The sequence below is a fragment of the Talpa occidentalis genome, unplaced genomic scaffold (genome assembly GCF_014898055.3).
Source record: "Talpa occidentalis isolate TD23 unplaced genomic scaffold, MPIMG_talOcc4v2.1 talOcc4.9, whole genome shotgun sequence".
In the NCBI taxonomy this organism is placed as follows: Eukaryota; Metazoa; Chordata; class Mammalia; order Eulipotyphla; family Talpidae; genus Talpa; species Talpa occidentalis.
Window position 1 is genome coordinate 26,639,353 of NW_023605305.1, and position 19,671 is coordinate 26,659,023.

A 19,671-nucleotide genomic window follows, 5' to 3' on the forward strand; every position below is an offset into this window, starting at 1 on the left:
ATCCCCCTGCTTGTAAACAAAGCTAGCAGGTTTTGTGCGCCCCACTCCTTTGTTGACATATGTACACACACAGCCTCAATCGTTTCCTCTGTCACTTTTAATGAAGACAAAGTGAGTGAGCAGCCTCCACAGGCTGTATTCCCAGGCCCCCCACCTACCCTGACCTTTGGCCAAGAAGCTCCTACTTCAGTGTGGGGTGAAGGAGGGAGGCTGAGTCCACAGCGACAGATTATTGCTGACCTCTTAAGTGTGAGGCAAAAGGCCACAAGACCCTGGTGGGGGCCAGCCCTGAGTGCTCCTCTCCCAAGTTTAAGGCAGGGAGGGGGGAGTAAGTGTCCAGCCCCCAGCTCGAGTGGCAGAGGGCATTGAGGCCACATCCCTGGGGCTGACCGGAGGAAGTGGGTGAGGAACGGAAGCAGTGGTCCCTGTGTACCAGCTGTGGGAGGGGCTGGCCTATCCCCTGCCCAGTCCTGACCACATAAGCCCTGGTCGCAGGTGTAGGTGGAAAAGATGCTGACAGATGCTGCCCAAGGTGCAGTCCCGAGGCACTTAGGTGGGCGCCCAGCTAAGCCACAGTATTCAATTGGCCTTGGCCTTGGCCTTGGCAGTACCCGGAGCTCCATTCTGCTGAAGTGCGCGGGGCAGCCGCTTGCCTTTGGTGTAGGAGTGATACCAGAAATTGGAGAAGAGGATGAAGAAGATGGTGCCGTACATCCAGATGAGGTGGATGATGACCGGGTACTGGTAGCCACAGCTGGGTATGAAGTAGTACTGGGAGATGTGCAGGGACACCAGGACGAACTGGATCTAGGGGAGAGAGAAAGGAAGGGCCAGAGGGGACAGTGAGGACCGGGTGGTGGGAGAGAGACTGAAGGTTGAGTGGGAGGGAAAGGTCAAAGGTGAGGTGTAGGTTGCATAAAGGTAGGCTCCAGACTAGGAATGTTGGGGGGATGTGACAGATCAGGCCCAGCTTCCTCACCAGTTGGATGGCTGTCATGTGCTTTTTCCACCAAAGGTAGGGCTGAGCCGCAGGGCCAAGGGCAGACAATCCATAGTACAGGTACATGACGACATGCACAGAGGAGTTGATCATGGCGTGGAAAGAGCCCATTCCTCCTGTGAGCAGACAGTGAACAGGGTTGGGTAAGTTGAATTTCTTGTTCCCCAGTGCCACCCTCCTAAACCTGGTGGCCTTCACCACTCACCTGGGGCAACATTTACTCCCCACCACCAGCTCCAGGGCAGCACTGAGTGGTGAAAAACATGTAAGAAGGTCACCTGTCCATCTTTTTTCCGGAGAATAAAGATCACCTGAGAGAAGTGGAAAAAGGGAGTTCAGAGCCAGGGTCTCTCACTTTCTTCTCCGGCCAAGTTCTCACATCTCATACTCACTGTGTCCATTAGCTCAATGAACTTGGAGAAGAGGAAGAGCCAGGCCACTCGAACCATCTGCAAGAAGTCAGGGCATACTTAGAAACCCTCACCCCCCCAATACTTACTCCAAGAGCTTCCCTAACCTGGACCATGAGCACACACCCAAAGTGCTCCCATCCCTGGCAGCTCTGATCCCTCTTTCCCTGCATAGCCCCCACCCCAGCCCCCTAACTTACCCTCAATGCCTCTGGGCTGTTGGAAAAATCCACAGGGTCACAGCGCCAGGTATAGGTACTCAGCCAGCCAGACATCAGGAACTAGGAAGGGTGTGGATTAGACCACTGAGTTCCCTCTTTGCCCCCAGTCCCTCCCTCCCTTTAGCTGAAGAAGGGAATCTGAGCCTCCCCAGAAAGGAGATGCCATGCACTGGTCCGAAGGCAAGAATTAAAGCTAGGCATCCAGGGGCCCACCTCATAGACAATGTAGAGGGAGAGTGCCACCAGTGAGAAGTTGTAGACAATCATGAAGCCGCGGAGCTGGAAGGGCTTCCGATTGGCCATGATTCGAGGCCCAAGTGAGAGAACGAAGTACACGTAGGTCAGGAGGATGGAGGTCATGAGCAAGGGAGACCCCATCAGAGGGTAGCCCTGGATCCGGGGATCTGTGAATAAGGGTCAAAGGAGTCAGAAAGGGTCACTGGGTCCAAAGGGTCCCCACCAGATGTACTGACAGACGTGAGGTCACAAAAGGTGATGCAGTTCCTAGGGACACTCCATTAGGAGATAATTCTAGATCCAGGGACCCCAGGGTAGGAGGGGGAAAGGGCAGTGAACAGCATCTTACCTGCATGCTTCATCAATACCTGGTACAAGTTCACAACAGCCTCCATCCTGGCTAAGGATTCTGGGGACACATGGAGGGTGGGTGTCAGGCAGCACCCCCCACCCCATCCCACCCTTGACCCATAGATAAGACAGACCAGATGAGAACTCACAAGCCTCAAACAGAGGAAGGAACTGCTGGGGAGTAGGGGTAGGAGGAGGCAGTTTGGCAGCGGGCATCTGCTTCCCGAACATCCTGCCTGTCTGGGAAGGGCTGTTCCGCCCTTCCTCTCCACACCTTACTCTCCTCTCACTCTGCCCCTCTCCAGAGATCCGTATTTCTGGACCTCCCTGCCCCTCTTCCTCAAGAGATCTCTGAAGTCCTGCTCTCTTTCCAGAGTCTTCCCGCTCACCAACTCATCTCAGAATGCACTGCCTCTCCCTTCCTCACCATCTCTCCCCTCACCAGTTCTGGGTCCTTTTTGTCTCTCCGGAGATCCTCCCCTTCCACCTCCCTTCTCCTGCCTGCTAGTCCCCCTTTCCTGATGCTCCTGGGACTTCCTCCGGTCCCCTGGGGACTCTCCCCTCCCAGTCCCACCTGCCCCTACTGGGAAGCTTACCCACCCAGAATTCCTCCTCTTTTCTGCCAGGATACTCCCTAGGGCTGGCCTCTGCCTTCCCGGGCTCTCACGTCAGCCTCTCTCCTCTCCGCGATCTCCTCTAGCCTTCCTCTGCAGGAGCCAGGCCCTTTGAGACTCCGTCCTGGTGGCTCCACCTGTCTGACTAGATCTGGCAGCAGCCCCGCCCTCTGCCCGCCCCCGCTGAGCTGCGCTTGGGGTGGAGGGTGGGTCCAGGCCACAGGTCAGTGCCTGGAGGAGCAGGACCCACCAGGATTGAGAAAGCCAAGTAAAGCCAGGGACTCACCAGCTACCCAGCCCAGACCCGCCAGAAGAGCTAAGGATCTACGTCCTAAGCCAGAAACCTCCCAGGCTACAGCCCCAGCCCTAGCTGGGCCAAGGAAAGTGCTAAAAACCCATATCTGGAATCTTCTCTGAAACTAGACATCAGTTCTCAGTTTGCCCTACTTCAGAATGGGTAGAATTCCTTCTCTCCCAGGGAGAGGCAGGGAAGCCAGCGGCATGTGAGGAGGCGGGGAGTGGGGGAGGTCTCAGGAATCTTCCCCTCCCTGAGGGAGGGGTCCTAATGAGAGGAGCCCTCTCCCCCTCAAAGCCTGAAGGAATGCCGGGGGAGGGCTCACAGGGACACAGAGCCCCAGAGAGCCTGGGACTCAGAGATAGTCCCAGAGCAACAAGGTATTTCCCAAACGGCAAGGGCAGCAGATGCTCTGTGAGCTTCGGGCGCCCTAGTGTGCCCAGTTCCCTCTATCAGCGAACACCTGCACAGGTACTGCATGAAGAACACATCTTCTGACACAGGTGTCAGAGGTGGCACAGCAGCTCGCACACCCTCACGGGTCACACACCTCGCAGATACGCCCCTCAACCTTTATAACATCCCACAGTGCTTCAGACCCACAACTGTCTCAGCTCCTCCCAATCCCCTGCCTTTGGGGGTCAGGGCCCAAGTTCTCCCAACACACACTCTCTCTCAAAGTTCTCTCCTCACCCCCATAGCAAACTTACCCAATGGCTAGTACTCAGGTAGGCACAGAGCCCGCAAAATTTCTGCTAGTGACGGCTGCCCTCCTCTGACACACCATTCCAACACGCCCGCATGAACTTTGACATACTTAGACCTGTGCCTAACTACAGTCACACTGACAAACACACCCCAAGTACTCACACACCCACCTTCACTGGCCCCACACTACCAGGTGTGAGTGCTCACACACTCAGGTCTGCCTGCAGGTTTACTCACACATTCAGGAATCGCACATAAATGTCAAGTACATAAACTCATAAAATTCACTTCGGGGTGAATGAACATAAAATCGCCCATGCGGTGTGTGCAGACACAGCTGCCTGCAGATCTCCTTTCACAGGTGACAACCATCATTCATTCATTCACTATCAGATTTTTGTCCCTTGCTGTGTGAGGACAGCAGCGCTTCCCTGTCCCGTGTGAGTTTGCCAGCGTGTTATTATCTCTCCTTCCCCTCTCATCCACTCCTGCCCCTACTTCACCCCCACCACCCCCTCCACACACACACATGTCCCCCAGGATGTCAGTAGTAGCTTAAAGTTTCTGGAAAGGACGTCTCCCCAAGTTTAGGGGAATCTGGGTGTGGTCCCAGTAGGGGAACTCAGCCTGTCCCTTCCTTCAAGATGGATGGAAGAGAAAATAGGCAAAGGAAGGGGGAGGGGGAGGGAGGAGGAGAAGGCAGAGGGGGGAGGGGGTAATGGGGTGGAAGGGGAGACCTGGAGATGGTGGGGGCAGGCTAAGGTTTAAGCAAATGGGGGCCGGGGGCGGGAAGGAGATTGCTGGGGAGGCCCAGCCCCAGAAAGCTGGGACCTCCCACCCACTCTCCCCAGGAACAGCCTCGCCCACAGCCTGGGCAGGGCAGGGCTGGGCAGGACTGGGCTGGGCCGCCAGGAGAGGGGCCCGGCACGTGGAGAGCCCGCGGAAGGTCCAGACTCACCAGTGGGGGGCCAGGCGGGCAGCAGTGGAGGGATCGGAGGGAGCAGGGCCAGAGAGAAGTGCCAGGGCCAGCCTGCCTGCCACTTCCTCATCTGCTGGGCCGACTTTCTGTCACCAGAGGGGGAGGGGGCGGGCCGGCTGGGGGGCGCCTGCTGATTGGGCCGCCGCCGAGGCAGGAGGGGCTGTGCAGCCCCGGCTCCGCTCCACTCCGCGGGGCCCGGGGGGCGGGCGCAGGGGCGGGCCGCCAGATGCCGGGGCAGGAAGCACGCCCAGCCCCGGCTCCCCACCCTTTCCTCGCGCCGCAGCCCGCCTCCCGCCCGGCACAGCGGCCTGGCCCAGCCGCCGCCGGAGTTCTCCCTGCTTCTCCCTGCAGGCAGCCCCGGGAGACCTCATTGTGGGCTCTCCGGGGGTGAATCCACCGACAGGACCAACACATCTGTTTGTATCAGGCCCGACTTAGGGCTCTGGGAAAAGTTGAGGACTCAGCCCTACCCTCAAAGACTTGCCTCTCTAGAGGGTGACCCGAGGGGTGAGCAGGAGGGAGACTCTATGTGCTCTGGGGCAGCAGGACTTGAGGTAGCAGGGAGGTCTCAGCCCGAGGGAGCAGCTGGGTGGGGAAGCCTGCTCTATGAGCCTATAAACTTGGAGGAGCTCAAGGATTCAGGTGGAAGAGGTGGGCGAATGCAAGTGGCCTGAGGCAAGAACAGTGAGTAAATCACTGGCTAAACTGGCCTTCAAGGTTTTGAAAGGGGGAAAGTGAAGTTGGCTGTGGCTGATTGTAGTAGTTTTGGAGGCCAAATTGGGGCAATTTGATTTTATTTCAGAAGCTGCAGTGAAATAATGAAAATTTTTGAGGTAGCTACAAATCTGGTTTGTAGCATCACATATTTATTGTCCACCTAGCACGTGCAACAGTGTTAAGTGCTGGTGACACATCAATGAAAATGGCGGTCGCTGTCCCTACAAGGGGTTTGCGCTGTAGTGGGATCGCTTCACTTCACCCTAATAGCCAGTGTGATGGGGATGTTGGAGGGAAACCAGGTGCGATATAACAGCCTAATTTAAGGCTTGGAGACTGATTGGGTTGCAGGTGAGGACTAGGTTTTAGTGAAATGAAATCTGACCTCCAGCAGCTCCTGGAAGAGTGCTTTGCATAAAATGATCCAATAACTGCTTATAGGATTGGATGATATAAATATGAACAGATTTGAGGAATTAAGAAGATGCAGTGACTTGGGAGAATGGCTAAGTTCATAAATGGTGGGATGTAACTATGTGAGTTTAGTCTTAGAGGTAAGAGGCCAGGGCCGAAGTACAGCTACAACAGAGCCCATAAGTACCTATCCTTGAAATGGAAAAATAATTCAACTATTGAACAGGTTCAAAGGTCTTAGCATTGTATGTACTAAGGTCCTACGTGATCTGGCCCTACGTGATCTGGCCCTCACTCTTCCTTTCTACCAGTGCTAGTCTCCTGGGCCACATCCTATGCTTTAATCATTCCCCAAGGGTGTCAGCAGCTTTCATACCCTCTCAGCTCCACCCCTCCAAGCCTTGTTCCCTGGTTCAACATAAGGTAGAGTCAGCTCTCCCAGACAGTAAAGCATTCCTTCCCCTTGCTCCCACATCATTCTGCAATGTAATTATCTGCATCCCCCCTCACTGTACACTCCTCTCAGCAGGAGCCATGTTTTAACTGTCTCTGTATCTCTAACATCTGGCTCACTGTCTGGCTCATTGGACCCTCAATAATGTTTGTTGAACAAATGAGACAATGTGAGAATGGTAAGAGAAATTGAGGGACCCAGAGTCAAGTAGGGAGGAATTCAAAAGCCTTTTACTTCCTGGGGGTATAGATTGAATCACTGCATCAATACACTTATTGAAAGCCAAAGGTATTTTAGGCATACTTTTGTGACTTTGGAGTCACACCTGACTCCAAAGGTCTGGGTTTCAATCTTCTAGTTTTTGTGAGCTTATGTGAGTTGCTGAACAGCTATAAAATGGGAACAATGATAGTACCTATTTCATAGGTTGGTTGTGAAGGTGAGGGAGATAACACATATAAAGCATTTAGCTTTTTTTTTTTTTTTTTTGTGGGACCCTTGCCGGTGGCCAGGGATCAAACTCGCGCTGCAGACTGGCACTGCAGAGGCTGCAGGCAGCCTCGCAACCCAGCGCTCAACCGCTGCGCCACGAGGGGAGGCCCTAGCACTCTTTCTATCTCAACATTTAATAGACAAGGTGGAAAGCGACTAATAGATCAAGAAGGTATATACTTGTATGTAAACTCATACGCATTAACAATTTCTTAAATGTTCACTGTGTGCAAAGCACTATTCTGAGAGCACCTGCTGAGTGAATCAGACAATGAGAATGGGTTAAGGCTTGGATTGTCTATCTAGAGACAGGTGTCTCTAGGTGATGAAACTGTGCCAGGTATCAAACGTAGTGATGATAGGGAACTTCATCTATCCATTTCTTTAGTTGGCCCACCAATGGTAATGATTGTAGCAAGCTCTTGATAAATGCTGATTGACCACATGAATGAATGTGTCCAAAGACTCACTTCATTCAGTTCTTGGTCCTGGGAGCAAGTATCTTCAAATATCTGCTATAGACCACTTAGCCCCAAGTCCTACCAAATAACATCTCCATGGCCCTAGGTTTCCTTCATGACATCCATAGTCTCATGGAGAAGACAAACACATAAATGAACAATTATTGTGGTGAGTATTCCCAGAGGTAAACCCAGAGGGTTGTGAAGCACTCAGGGGAGTACCTTACCCAGGTGGGGGTTAGTTCTTAAAGACTTCACAGAAATGACACCTAAGCTAAGCATTAAAGAACACTCTAGAAGGCAGGAAAAGGCACTGCAGGCAGAGGGAAAAGTGTGTGTGATAAGACAGAAGCAAGAAGTGTGGCAGGTTTGGGGCACTCTAGGTGGTTTAGGGAGTTCCTACTCAGAAGGCACACAGGCAAGGACAGGAGTCAATTTAGGAAGTGTCCTATAATACTCAGTAAGGAGTTTGGATTTTATTATTTCTCTTTTTCAGCCCCAGTTGGCATGTTAGAATCACTAGGGTGAGCTTTCAAAATACCAGTGCCTGGCTGTCTCTAGATTGATTCTGATCAATCAAATCTGCCTGATGATTGTTTTTATTTTATTTCATCATTTTTGTGTAGAACTGATGTGTAGGCCAGAGGTACAGGGGCATGAGAGGATTCACCTGGGACAAAGTGGGGAGCAGAACAGGCAGATTTACTGAAATACACTGCTGAGGGGAGCAGTAGGCGAGACAGGAGAGGTCTGCTTCACCATATGTGGGTCAGCTCCCTGGCCGGGGATTGAACTCAGGCCGAAGCAATGATGGAGCTGAGACTTAACCCCTAGGCCACCAGGGAGGCCCTGATGGTTGTTTTAAATGGAAAGAGGCTTGAGTATGTTTATGTGCTATTGGAAGACAATGGATTCAGCACACATGTGGAAGGGTTAGCCTTTGGCTAAGGAGTGCACTTCACACACTGAAATAGATAGAAAAAAAGAATAAGTTTGTCAGTGGATTGGGAGGAATGACACAGTTCCGGGCCTGCAGAAAATAGGTGGAAGGAAGGCTTTGGAGGAAAGAGTATTCAGTGAAGGCCATGACACCAGGGACAGACTGAGAAAGTGAGGAAACTAATGGAGTCTAGGAACTCAGTCTTCAATAAGGATGAAGGTCAGGTGTGGGTGGGACAGAATGTGTAGTGCGGTGGTAAAAATTTCCCCTTTCCTGGAGCCTTCCTGACTAATGGGAAGTGAGGTGACAACTTCCTTTGGGTCCCACCCTGACTGTCTGACTCATTCCTCACTCGTTCACTGCTCTCTACGGTCATTTTTCATCCTCTTTCCCCAAGAGATAAACCACTACTGACTTACTGTCTCCAAGGGGGCAGTCATAGAACCACTGACTGTATCAGCTCTAATGACTCTATTTCTGAGGCTTTATGTTTCAGAAAAAAAAAAATTAAAAATTAAAGGGATCAAAGAAGTAGAATGGCAATGAAGAAAAAAATGGAAAGAGCTACACCTGGATGAATGAGTTAGTGAGCAACAGGTGCAACAGTGGATAGAATCTGTTAAAAACAGCAGAAGTGAGGGACAACTGGAGTGGGAGGGTAGAGATGGAAACAGCCCCCTAAGGGCAATGTAAATTTCTCCCTTTCCCATCCTGTAGAGGACAAAGGGCACTTTCTAAACAGTCCCACACAGAGGAGTTGGGGAAGGCTGAGTCAGTGAGGACAGGAGAGATGAGGGTGAAGTGTTTGTCAGTTAATCGTTCTGTATGTCTCTGGGCTTTAGCCAGCTAGCTAGTGTCTTCCTCCTAATGCTGGGACCTTGGCTGAAACAGCAGGGGCTGGGGAGACACCTGCTAGCAGGAGGGAGAAAGCGCATGTAAACATTCATTGTAGCATCTGGAAGAGGGGGATGATAGCTTCTGAGTGCTGACTTTGTGCCCAAAGCGCCTTGTATACCCATCTGAGAAACTCAGACTTTATCCTGTAGAAATGAAGAGTTGCTTAAAGGTTTAAGTTTAACTTTACAATATGCTCGGTTAAAGTTACCCTTTGAGGTTGGTGCTATTCACCCCATTGCACACAGGTGCAAACTCAGGTTGTGGGAGTGAAATACTTGCCTAAGATCACACAGTACTTAAGTGTCCAGGTCAAGATTTGAACTTGTAAATAAACTGCAGTGGAATTGTAGGTACTATAATGAAGTGGATGGAGAGATATTGTTTACAAATAGTCAAGTATACAGGGAGAAGGTGGTGAAGCCTTTCCAAGAATAGGTGACACTCGAACCAGAAGGATGATTGGCTCACTAGATGAGTAAGGGGGCTGGAGCAGGAAAAAGAGAACAGACATTCTATGTAGAGGGCAGGGCAGGTATAAGCCATGGAGGTGTGAGGCAGGACCTGACCCCCAGGGATTTCCTTATGGCTATAGGTGAGGAAACTTCTAGCTTGGTGGTAAGAACAATGGTGTGTGCCATGAAAAACAAGGTGTGAATGGAAGAGAGGCAAGCATGGGGCTCTGGTTTGTGATTACACACAGAGTGACATACACCACCCAAGACATGAGTCCAGACCTTGTGAGCACAGACATCACACCTGCACAGAGAAAAGTCTCTGAGGGAGAAGGGCTTCCTTTAGGGACAAAATGTGGACAGACTATAGAACTGGGTAGAGCTGATTTAGACAGGGAAGAGATATCATTTAGAAGGGATAAAAAAGAACATTTCAGGTGAGGGACCAGATTGTCATTTGGTCTCAAATGAAAAGGACACAATTTAAGAGACTAAACTGGGCTTAAATCCAAGAGTATAATGACAACTAAGAGGGAGAGAGAAAATCATAAAACTAGATTTAAAAATGACATCATTTGTACCAGGCAATCCAAAGTAAAAATATCCTGGTGCATGGATCATACTAGGTGGGGATGAAATCTGCACAGAGGCTAAGCTCCTAAGCAGCGAGCAGACAAGCTGCAGAGGGAGAGGTTACGTCCTCATGGAAAGACTGGTCAATCATTGATTTAAGCAGTAGTTACTGAGAGCATATTTCTAGACACCCTGAGGATGGCTAATATTTATTGGGCTGCTATTGTCAGTCATTATTCTAAGCGCTGTATCTATTAACTCAAACCTCGAGCAACCCTATGACATAGCGACTATTATTATCCTTTCTAAGGATAGACACAGAAGCACAGAGGTAAATTTGCTCAAGGTCACACAGCCAGTAAGTAGCAAAGCTAGGATTTGAACACAGGCATTCTGGCACTAGAAACTGCTTTTGTAACCAATAATACTATATCAGACTATATCCAAAGTTAATGAGATAACATCAGCGATAGTAACAGCAGCGGCTGCCACCCGCAGTGTTTATGTTGGGCCTGACGCTATAGTATGTAAGACATACACTTTTCTTGCCAAAGACCACAAAGTTCTCAAGTGGGTGAACTAGAATTCAAATGCTGACAGTTCAGGGTGCTTGTATTTGGGGGACAATACAGGGCAGCAGGAGCTAGAATAAAGTTTAAGTGTGTGACATCAAAGAGAAGGTAACTGGCTTTACCTAGTGGCATGGGGTTTTAGGTAGACTGAATTGTTGGAAAACTTCACAGAGTGACTTGTGAACTAAATCTTGAAATATCGCATATTCATCAGAGAATTCAATACAAAGGGAACAGTGGAAATAAAGGCTGGAGTCTGTTACGCTCAGGAGTGTCAAGCAATTTCTAAGGCCTGGGAAGAGAGTGGGTGGCAGGATAATATTGAAAATTTGTCATAAGTCGCAGGGCTAGATCACACAGAATCTTACTTGTCTTCCAGGAAATCTGAAATTTTTCAAATTTTTCCAATGTAGTAAAAGTAATGAAAAAGTAAAAAAACTAAATATCATCGAGGAATCTAGCGGCTAAGTCTGCAGCCCTTCAGACTAGTAGGAATTCTCTAGTTTATTTTCTCTAATAATGCATATGAGATGATTTGGCATTCTCCAATTAAAATTACTTACCCTCGAGTAAAATGGGCATTCTAATTTTTGATTTTATCTATGGCTTCAGTCTGCATAGGATACTGCATCCACCAATCTGCCAGGTATGTGGGCCCCAGAAAACTAGCAAAAGGATTTTATTTGGGGGATTAAAGTGATGAGAGGTAAAACTTAGAAATACCTGGCATCGAGGAAGCACTAATACATATATCTTGCCCAGAGGAGAAAGTGGGAAGATGATTTCTCTGAATACATGAATCTCTGTGGTAATTCACCATCTCTTTGGCAAGTTTTCATTAGAGAATAAAGCCAGAAATTAATTAGAGGGAAGTAGTCTAGAGGAAATGTTAAATTGCATGTGACCAAGAGGGAACTTTAGGAGCCCTCTATGGGGGGTTGAGGGCTTTGGAGGGCTTTGGAGGCTCACTTAGGAAAATTTAGGGTTATTTTATATAACACAGCTATATAATGAAAAAAATAACTGGAACAAATGTGCTTGAGAATCACTGCCAGAGATTATAGAACTAGGAAGATCACTCAGGTGAGAAAACTTAAGGCTCAGGTGCCTTATCCAGGCTGCACCTGGAGAAGATGCCAAATAGTAGGTGACATCCTGGGACCACATGAGATCCAGGTTCTGCCTCAGTGACACAGAGCTCAAGAACAAAAAAGAAAGGGAAAAGGGAAAAAGAACTGTTGTCCTGTGGGATAACATCTGTTGAGGGTGCTATGTTGCTGTAGGATGGCTGGAAAATCTGTCTTCTGTTCCAATTAGGAAGCCCAATCTGCAGGATGGCAGATCTTTTCCAAGTGTTAAGCCCCTGTGCCTTCAAGGCTGTCAGGCCAGAGTCATATTGAACTTCTATAATTTGACATGGTAAACTCTCAGGACTGAACCGAAAAGGGACCACAGGCCGTGGCACTATTCCTGGCCCACTGCTAAACTTCAATAGGCCATGCCCCCAAATCTGGAGCAGATGGAAGAAAATGCACAACCCCTAGTAGTTTCTCTGGACAGAAATCAGGAGTTGACCCAGGGTGGGCGTTTGGAAGGATTCAGCCTCCGTCCTGCCTGGTGCTGGGATCAGCTCACACGGCTCCTGTGTCCACGGGGTACAGAGAATACATTGTCCATAAGGAGGATTATTCTGTACAAGAAGCTCACACAAAGGGAGAGGTTGTTTCCAGCTGCCTGGGGGAGGTGAGGAGGGGGTGTGAAAAGGAACCAGCCTTGCACTAGGGCATTCCTGTAGAGCTGTTTCTTTCCTTCAGCAGTAGGACAGGGGTGGAATACACCCGCTCCAGTTCAGTTCTAATGCCAGGACCCAGTATGGAGTTAGAAGGAACACTCAGTTACATCTTTTTATCTTGGTTGTTTCTCAAGGAAGTATAAGGTTCAGTGAGCCAAATAGGTAGGGTGGCAAAAGACATCAGAGGAAGAAGAGAATAGGGTGACCAGGGCAGTGAGTAAAAGGGAAGTTCAACAGTCACTGAATCCCAGCACCAGGGCAGAGTTGGAGAAGGAGTGGTCTTAGGCAACGGTGTAAAGCTGACATTGATTCATGAAGCTTCCATCTGCAGCATGAACTCTGTGCTGTGGTAACATCTCAAGGTTGACAGCAGCTGCTTTTTTCTCCAACCTAGACATAAACCTGACAGGCAAGGATCTAATTTCATTCTCTGGAAGCCTCCAAAGTAGGGGATAGCACAGTGCTCAGGTAAAACAGAGCAGTGAGAAATCGAGGAATACTACCAGAGCGCAACAAGAAAGCCATCTTTTGCAAGTCCTCTCTGAGCAAAGAGGTCATGCCCTCTTCTTTGAAGAACACACCATAGTTTCCCCTCCTGAAGGAATACCCATGTTAGGGGTGGGAGAGGCTCTCCACTGACACCTTTACCAGGTTGGATGGGCCCCAATGTTAGTGATGCTTCATAGGTTTTTGTACTCCACAGCTGTGGGCGATGGAGTGTGGGCAGTGATAACACATGTTCCCAGAACGAAAAATATGGAGATGTGTGTGTCTCCAGCACAAGGAACTTTTTTATTCAAGGGCACAGATGTAGATAAGGTCCAGTGTATATTCTTGGTGGGGCAAGAAGACCTTTCAAATAATATGGTGGGAATGAAATCAGTATCAGCCTGGAATAAAAAGGAGGTTGGGTTGGCACCTTTCAACAGGAGGCAACCTTTTGGTGGAGTAAAGGTCGGCAGGCACCAAAATTTGCCCCAGGGAAGTTAGGGAACCACAGCTTCAATTCTGTTCAATATGACAGTTAGCTTTGCCATTCAGTGGGAAAAGGTAAAGACAATGAACAACTGAGTGGGCTGGCAGATGAAGGCGGTACTGCTGATGTGAGGAGGGAAAGGTGAGGCATTACCTCAGAGCCAAGGAAATGTCTCCCCACGTTGCTGTGTGCCATGGTCAGTGAACTTTATGGACACCATCTTGATGGAACATGAATGCATGTGAGATCTGAGACCACTTTTCCAGTCCTCTGCTGCCACAGCCTGGCAGAATTCTGCCTGGCAATGAACAAATGCCCAAGTACTGATGTGTGACAGAAGAAAACAGAAAAAGGCAGCTGGAAGATATGAGCAGGTTCTTCTCTTAGGGCTTTTAGATCAAAGTAATCAAAGATAAGAAAACTTTTCATGGAGCACAAATTAGAATTATTTCGCAGCACCCTTGAAAGCCTCTGACATTACAGTCTCTGATCCCCACGTAGCTCTCGTAGATTGTCAGCAGATAAGCCTGTGTCAGCAGACACAGTGGCCATCAACTTAAAAATCTTTATACTCAGAGTAACCCTTTGGTCCACTTCTCCTGACTCACATCAGCCCTAACCCACAAAGGAGTACTAAGAAAGGCAACTTAGGTTGGAGACCCAAACTCACTCAGCTCTTCAGCTTTATTAAAGCAGACAAAGGCCATGTGGGCAGCTCCATCCATCTGGCTCTTATTTGGGTCACAGACTCAGTGGACTGTGACCACTCAGTGGACTGTGAAAATCTGGCTAAGGGCAGGAATGAGGCCCTCGTATGAGGACAACGAAACCCTGATGAAAGATGGTGTGACATGCAAGTCCCTCTTCCCTCCAAAATAAGAAAACTAAGTCCAGAGAAGAAGGAGCTTTTGCATGTGCAAAGCAAAACCCTTTCTCACACAGTCCTGCCCAGTAGTGTCACTTCCTAGGAAGCCCTCATCTCCGGCCCCTCGACATCTTCCTGCATGTGTACAGGGTGGGGTAAAGGACAGAGGACTTTGTGGCTATTTCCTGGGTAAGAGCTTCTCAGAGGATGGAGAGTACAGCAGGCCCGAGCTTCACCAGAGCTGCAGGTGGACAGTTTGTCCTGGTCCAGAAGCCTTGTCACCTGCAGATTAGAGAGACAGCCAGGATGGCACCTGGACGGGAGGGCACACACCAGTATGCTCAATGGCCATAGAGGCTGCTGTTTCTAGCAGCTCAAGGTAACACTGGTTTTCAAACAGTGCTGAGTTCTCCATAATCGTGTGCCCATCAGCACATGACTGACACAAAGCACTATTACATCACGGTAAGTTCTGGACTGAGGGTTAAGGAGGTCAGCGGGGGAGATGTGGCTATAGAAACTATCCTTTATCGAATACCCATTATTTCATATAACTGTGCTAAATGTTTCACATTCATTTGCTCATTTTCATCTTCACAACAACCCTATGAGGTAGGTATTACTATCACCACTTACAAATGAGAAAACAGGTTCAGAAAAATTAGGTCACTTGCTCAAGATCACAGAGCTAGTCAGCAATGAGGCTGTAATTTGTCTGACACTAAGAGGCCAGGGTTTTATTTTTTGTAGTACCCATCTAGGTTGGCTTGGGCATAGGCAATTTCACTCCCCAACTCTGCAAAGAACACATGGGAGTGGAAGTAGCTGGCCACACTCACCGCTGGTAGGGGTGCATTGAAGCCGACTTGATGTTGGTTTTTATCCCACTTGGCATTTTCCCTAAAAGGAACATAAAGAAAGACACCTGAAGCACAGTAACTGTCATGATAAATCATAAATGTGGTTTCTCAGATTCCCTTCTGCCTTCTTTATCATCACAGAACGTCTTTGGCATCTGCCCCTGGGTGGCACAGATCAGAGGTGTGGTTCCTCACCTAGCTCTCTCCCTGAGAGAGGGGGAGAGTGGGGGGTGGGGGGGTGGAGAGAAGAACACACCCCAGCAGGGTCCTGCTCATCTGCTCTTGAAAAAGATAGCTAAATCAGTGTGACTGCCATTTCCTGCCACAGACAAAAGAAGCAATAAGTTCCCTTACTTTAATTGTCCCTTTTCCTAGGTAGCTTGGAAGAAAACACCTCTTCTAGTGACTTATACCTGAACTCCTCCTGACTATGCTCATACTTACGGATGTGAGCAGGTGAGAGAGAACAGAGAGAAAAGAATACAGGTAGCACTGGGAAACTTGCCTCTTTGTCAATTCCCAATGCATTACCAAATGATCTTAATTAAGGTCTTAGAACTGTTTCTTTACATAAGAAAAGACAGTGATAACACACCTAGTACCCAGAGTAAATGGGAGAGAAGGGTAGCTGAGAGAGAGGTCTGAAATGAGATTGGGAAACGAGAGAAGTTTCTGTTAATCAAAGTTCTTCATTCTCTGGGGCTTGTTATAGAATTCCAAAGTGAAATATTTTTTCCTAAAAATTTTCTAGGCCCCAATCCAGGGAAGAAAAGGAAAAAGGTCCAGTTCTTGGGATGCTGGGGACCCAGAGAATCCAGCTTATTTCCCCTCCCTGCTCATGGTGTGACACGTTACCTGGTTGACCTGCTTGGGCCATTTGCACTCCACTGAGCATCGGCTGCTGCTGGCTTGGAGTTCCTGCCATCTGTACCTGCTGTAATCCTGAGGCTCCCCCAAGGATGGTCCCAGCTCCTGGTTGACCTGGCTGGCCAGGACCACTGGTGCCCGAGGGTCTCCAGTTAGAGAGCCCCTTCCCAAAGGCAACAGCTGCCACCAAGGCATTGGTATCTGCAGGGTTAAAGGTCTGCTTGTTTGGCCGGAGACCTGAAGAAAAAGTAAGAGAGGACCTTTAAGTATACACTAGTCCCAGCAGCAGGAAGATAGGTATGAGTTCCAGGGTTTGGAATTATGACTTCAGCAGCATCTAGAGCCCCTGGTGGCCCAGAAGGAAAGCCAAAGGATCCCCATGACTATCTCAGAATTCATCCTTCTCATCTCGCCATTTCTTCCACCTATGCCAGGCCCAACCTTTACTACAAAAGGCTAACAAGTGGATGCACACTCTTTCCTAAAGCAACTCATGCTACATCCTCATTTCACCACTACCAAAACTACCATTCCTGTTCCCACAATCATATCCCTCTTTCCTGCTCTATTTTGCCACCCATCCTTCATACCTCCACTCTCTGATTCTCGTTCCTCTTTGCTGATTTTCTCCAGGAGATTTGAGCACATCTTATTCAAGCTCTGAATCTGCTTCTGTAACACATAAATTTGTGTAGTGATTAGAGCAAGCAAGAAATGATTATGGGGAAGACTGTGCTTTTCCAGGGAAAACTTAGGTCTAATCAGCTGCCCATCCCTACCACATAGGAATGGTAATGCCTAGCTTCTCATGATGGGACTTGGAAGATGGAGGGGCAGCAGGACAGTGACAGTCCAACCTGAGCTACATCAGTGCCAATGCGGGCGGCATCCGTTGTCAGTTGCTTCTCTTGCTCTTCCACCTCAGGGTCAGGCTTGGTCCTCAGATGGTCAGGGACCACTTCATGGCTGAAAACAGGGACTCGTCCTTCCGTCTGCCTCTGTAACATAGATTTTATAGATCTTACTATGTACTCCAAGAAAATTCAATCTGGCCTGATGCATAGTTCCTTCCACAGGCAAACAGTACATTTTTCAGGGAAAACACAACCTGAGATTTAGACTATCTAGCACCACTATTTCCCACACTCTAGCCTTCCTTTCTCTCTCCTCACAATCCTATCTCTGTGAGACCCAGGGACAACTCTCTGTCATATTTTAATCAAAGGCTGGGATAGACAAAGTCATAAAAGAACATACTTCCTGTTTGAGAGAGATAATTGGAGGAGGTCTTGGGATAGGCCTCAGGTTAATTCAGTACTCTTTGTGAGTGGTTCCTCAATTCCAGGACACAAATCTAGGTCTCTAAAATGCAGTCCTCACTTCTTACTGCCATACACCACTCCACATTCAGAATGTCTGGAATAACCAACCAACAACTGTGCTCTAGGTCCTCATCTAAAAACTTAATTCTCCAAGTTGTACCCTTCTCTTACCATGAGATCTTCATCTCGGTCTGGAGATAACACCAGAGGGATTATGACCTGATTACGGAACAGTGGTGTCTTTTCATGCTTCAAGACCTTGTTCAGTGTGTTCAACTGTCCAGAGAGCAAGGCAAAGCTGTCCAGGACAGAGGGCCTGGTGGTAGCAAGAAAGTGTCAGAATGTTCCTGGTAAAGTAGTTACTAAGGGGTTCTTCAGACTAGGACCATCCAGACACCCACCCCACCCCTCACTTCCCCCACCCCCTCCCAGAACCACAACTCTATGGCTGGACTAGATGGGAAACGGGCTAGTTCATGAGGATTGTGGAGTTAGTAAAGAGGGGACACATGCTCAGTTTCGTCACGGATGTAGATGTAGAAAAAAGGGGGAGGTGGATGGGGATGAGAACAGTGGCAAAATAGGAACCATAGCGACCCTGGTATCACTAAAAATTCAGAAACTAGGTAAAAGCCTCCTTTCCACTCTGGAAATAGAAGTCACACTTCCAGAGTAGGTTTGATCTGCAACATCTGTGACGAGACCCAGTATGAACACCACATTCCTACTGAAGTGAAGGACCTCATCCCAGAGAAGTCAAAGAGTGAGAACCAAAAGCTAAAAGCAATCTGAGTTGGGAAAGTAGGCATTTCCCCACATCTTTGCCATAGAGGCCCTAAGCCAAACTTCACCTGTTAGGAAACCCAGTTCTTTCCAAATCAAAAGATAATGCCAAAGTGATAAATAGTTACATCACTGGAGTTGCCCTAGCCACCTGAGGTGCATCCCCCCCACCCTTGGTGCCCTCCCCAGATTGCCCTGGCAATCCTTACCAGGTCAGCCGGTCATACTCGTTTTCCAACTTGTAAATGAAACTCCCCAATGAGTTCTTCAGATCACCCACTTGATTCAGCAGTGCATCTAATGACGCCTCAAGCTGTTTCTCCTCCCTCTGCACCAATAGTAACAGGTTGATTACTCAAATGGGTGTGAATATGACACATACAGAGAAGGCTGAAAAGTCAGGGAGACAGTGCACAACACTAGTCAAGGGACACAGGTGCTCACTGGCACAGGACAGGCAGATGGTTAACTACCTTTGGTATCTGAATTATACACAGCATCAACCCTTAGACCTTTCAACCCATTCACCCGACCTCAATTCTCCCTACCTACTGCTTCCTTTCTCTCCTCACCTTCTAATCCATGCCTGGCACATCCTCTCATTGAGAATGTGACCAGACATAATATCTGAGGGTTAATTATCTTTGGTGCACTGTTGCAGCCTGCTCCAGCTTTCTTTGTCCTAGAATTTGTCTTATGCTTGGGGGGCCATATACAGGGAGACCATATACGGTCTCCCGTTTTACTTCATGTCGTTTTTAACAACTTTCAAGCACAGGCTCATAAAAATGATGCAAAACCGTCTCGCAGAGTCTCCAATGTGCATGAGAGAAGCCTTGATCCACTATTGGCCTCAGATTATAATTAGCTAAGATTTTCTTCACCGCGTCCGGGAATTCCTTCAACCCTCTGATGTCTCTCCAATTATAGACCCGCTTGGACTGTATCCGATGGCCTCTACCCAACAGCCTTGGCCGATGCACCGGCCAATCCACCACTTTCTTGAGTCATCTTCCTTGGGCTGCATCTTATCCTTCTCACATTACAACCAGATCCTTTCCCAAACCCCAGAAAATCTGTGCTGCCTCCTTCCTCCAGACGTAGCCTTAGCTTCTGTCTCCTGTCAGCCAGGCTCCGCCCCATCTCTCCAGTTGGCCTCGATCCCTCTCCAGTTGGCCTCATCCCGCATCCCGCGTTCCCTAAACCGTCAGCCTCGGACTCTGCGGCTTCCCCCAAACCCCAACTCCTCACTCATTCCTGGGCCAGCCACACTTAGTCCCGCTACCCGAAGATAGCTAGCGGCCAGCAGCCCTGAGCCAGTTCTCACCTGCATTGCTGCGGCAGCGACTTCCTCTTCCGGTTTCCAAGTCAGCGAGTCACAGGGAAAGGACCTCGTCCGCCAATCAGAGACTCAGAACT

The 19,671-nt window shown here is 48.9% G+C and overlaps 2 protein-coding genes across 4 annotated transcripts; both read right to left on the reverse strand.

Annotated features, from left to right (window-relative positions):
* Positions 1 to 81: 81 nt before the first annotated feature.
* Positions 82 to 15,283, reverse strand: ELOVL1 (ELOVL fatty acid elongase 1). 2 transcript variants are annotated; one of them, XM_037498288.2, is made up of 8 exons: positions 15,260 to 15,283; positions 2,218 to 2,277; positions 1,845 to 2,035; positions 1,611 to 1,691; positions 1,393 to 1,449; positions 1,206 to 1,311; positions 980 to 1,116; positions 82 to 807 (listed from the first exon to the last, which is right to left on the reverse strand). In XM_037498288.2, exons 2-8 carry the CDS (start codon positions 2,261 to 2,263, stop codon positions 580 to 582), a joined length of 846 nt encoding a protein of 281 aa, XP_037354185.1. In that variant the 5' UTR covers positions 2,264 to 2,277; positions 15,260 to 15,283; the 3' UTR covers positions 82 to 579. The 2 variants fall into 2 exon arrangements, with proteins under 2 accessions (XP_037354185.1, XP_037354184.1); XM_037498287.2 differs by lacking the exon at positions 15,260 to 15,283 and adding an exon at positions 4,795 to 4,918.
* On the reverse strand, positions 10,656 to 19,635 carry MED8 (mediator complex subunit 8). 2 transcript variants are annotated; one of them, XM_037498289.2, is made up of 8 exons: positions 19,580 to 19,635; positions 18,462 to 18,580; positions 17,641 to 17,785; positions 17,005 to 17,145; positions 16,738 to 16,819; positions 16,136 to 16,384; positions 15,260 to 15,320; positions 10,656 to 14,702 (listed from the first exon to the last, which is right to left on the reverse strand). In XM_037498289.2, the coding sequence occupies exons 1-8, from the start codon at positions 19,583 to 19,585 to the stop codon at positions 14,699 to 14,701; spliced, it is 807 nt and encodes a 268-aa protein (XP_037354186.1). In that variant the 5' UTR covers positions 19,586 to 19,635; the 3' UTR covers positions 10,656 to 14,698. The 2 variants fall into 2 exon arrangements, with proteins under 2 accessions (XP_037354186.1, XP_037354187.1); XM_037498290.2 differs by lacking the exon at positions 10,656 to 14,702 and having other exon boundaries at positions 14,713 to 15,320.
* Positions 19,636 to 19,671: the final 36 nt, after the last annotated feature.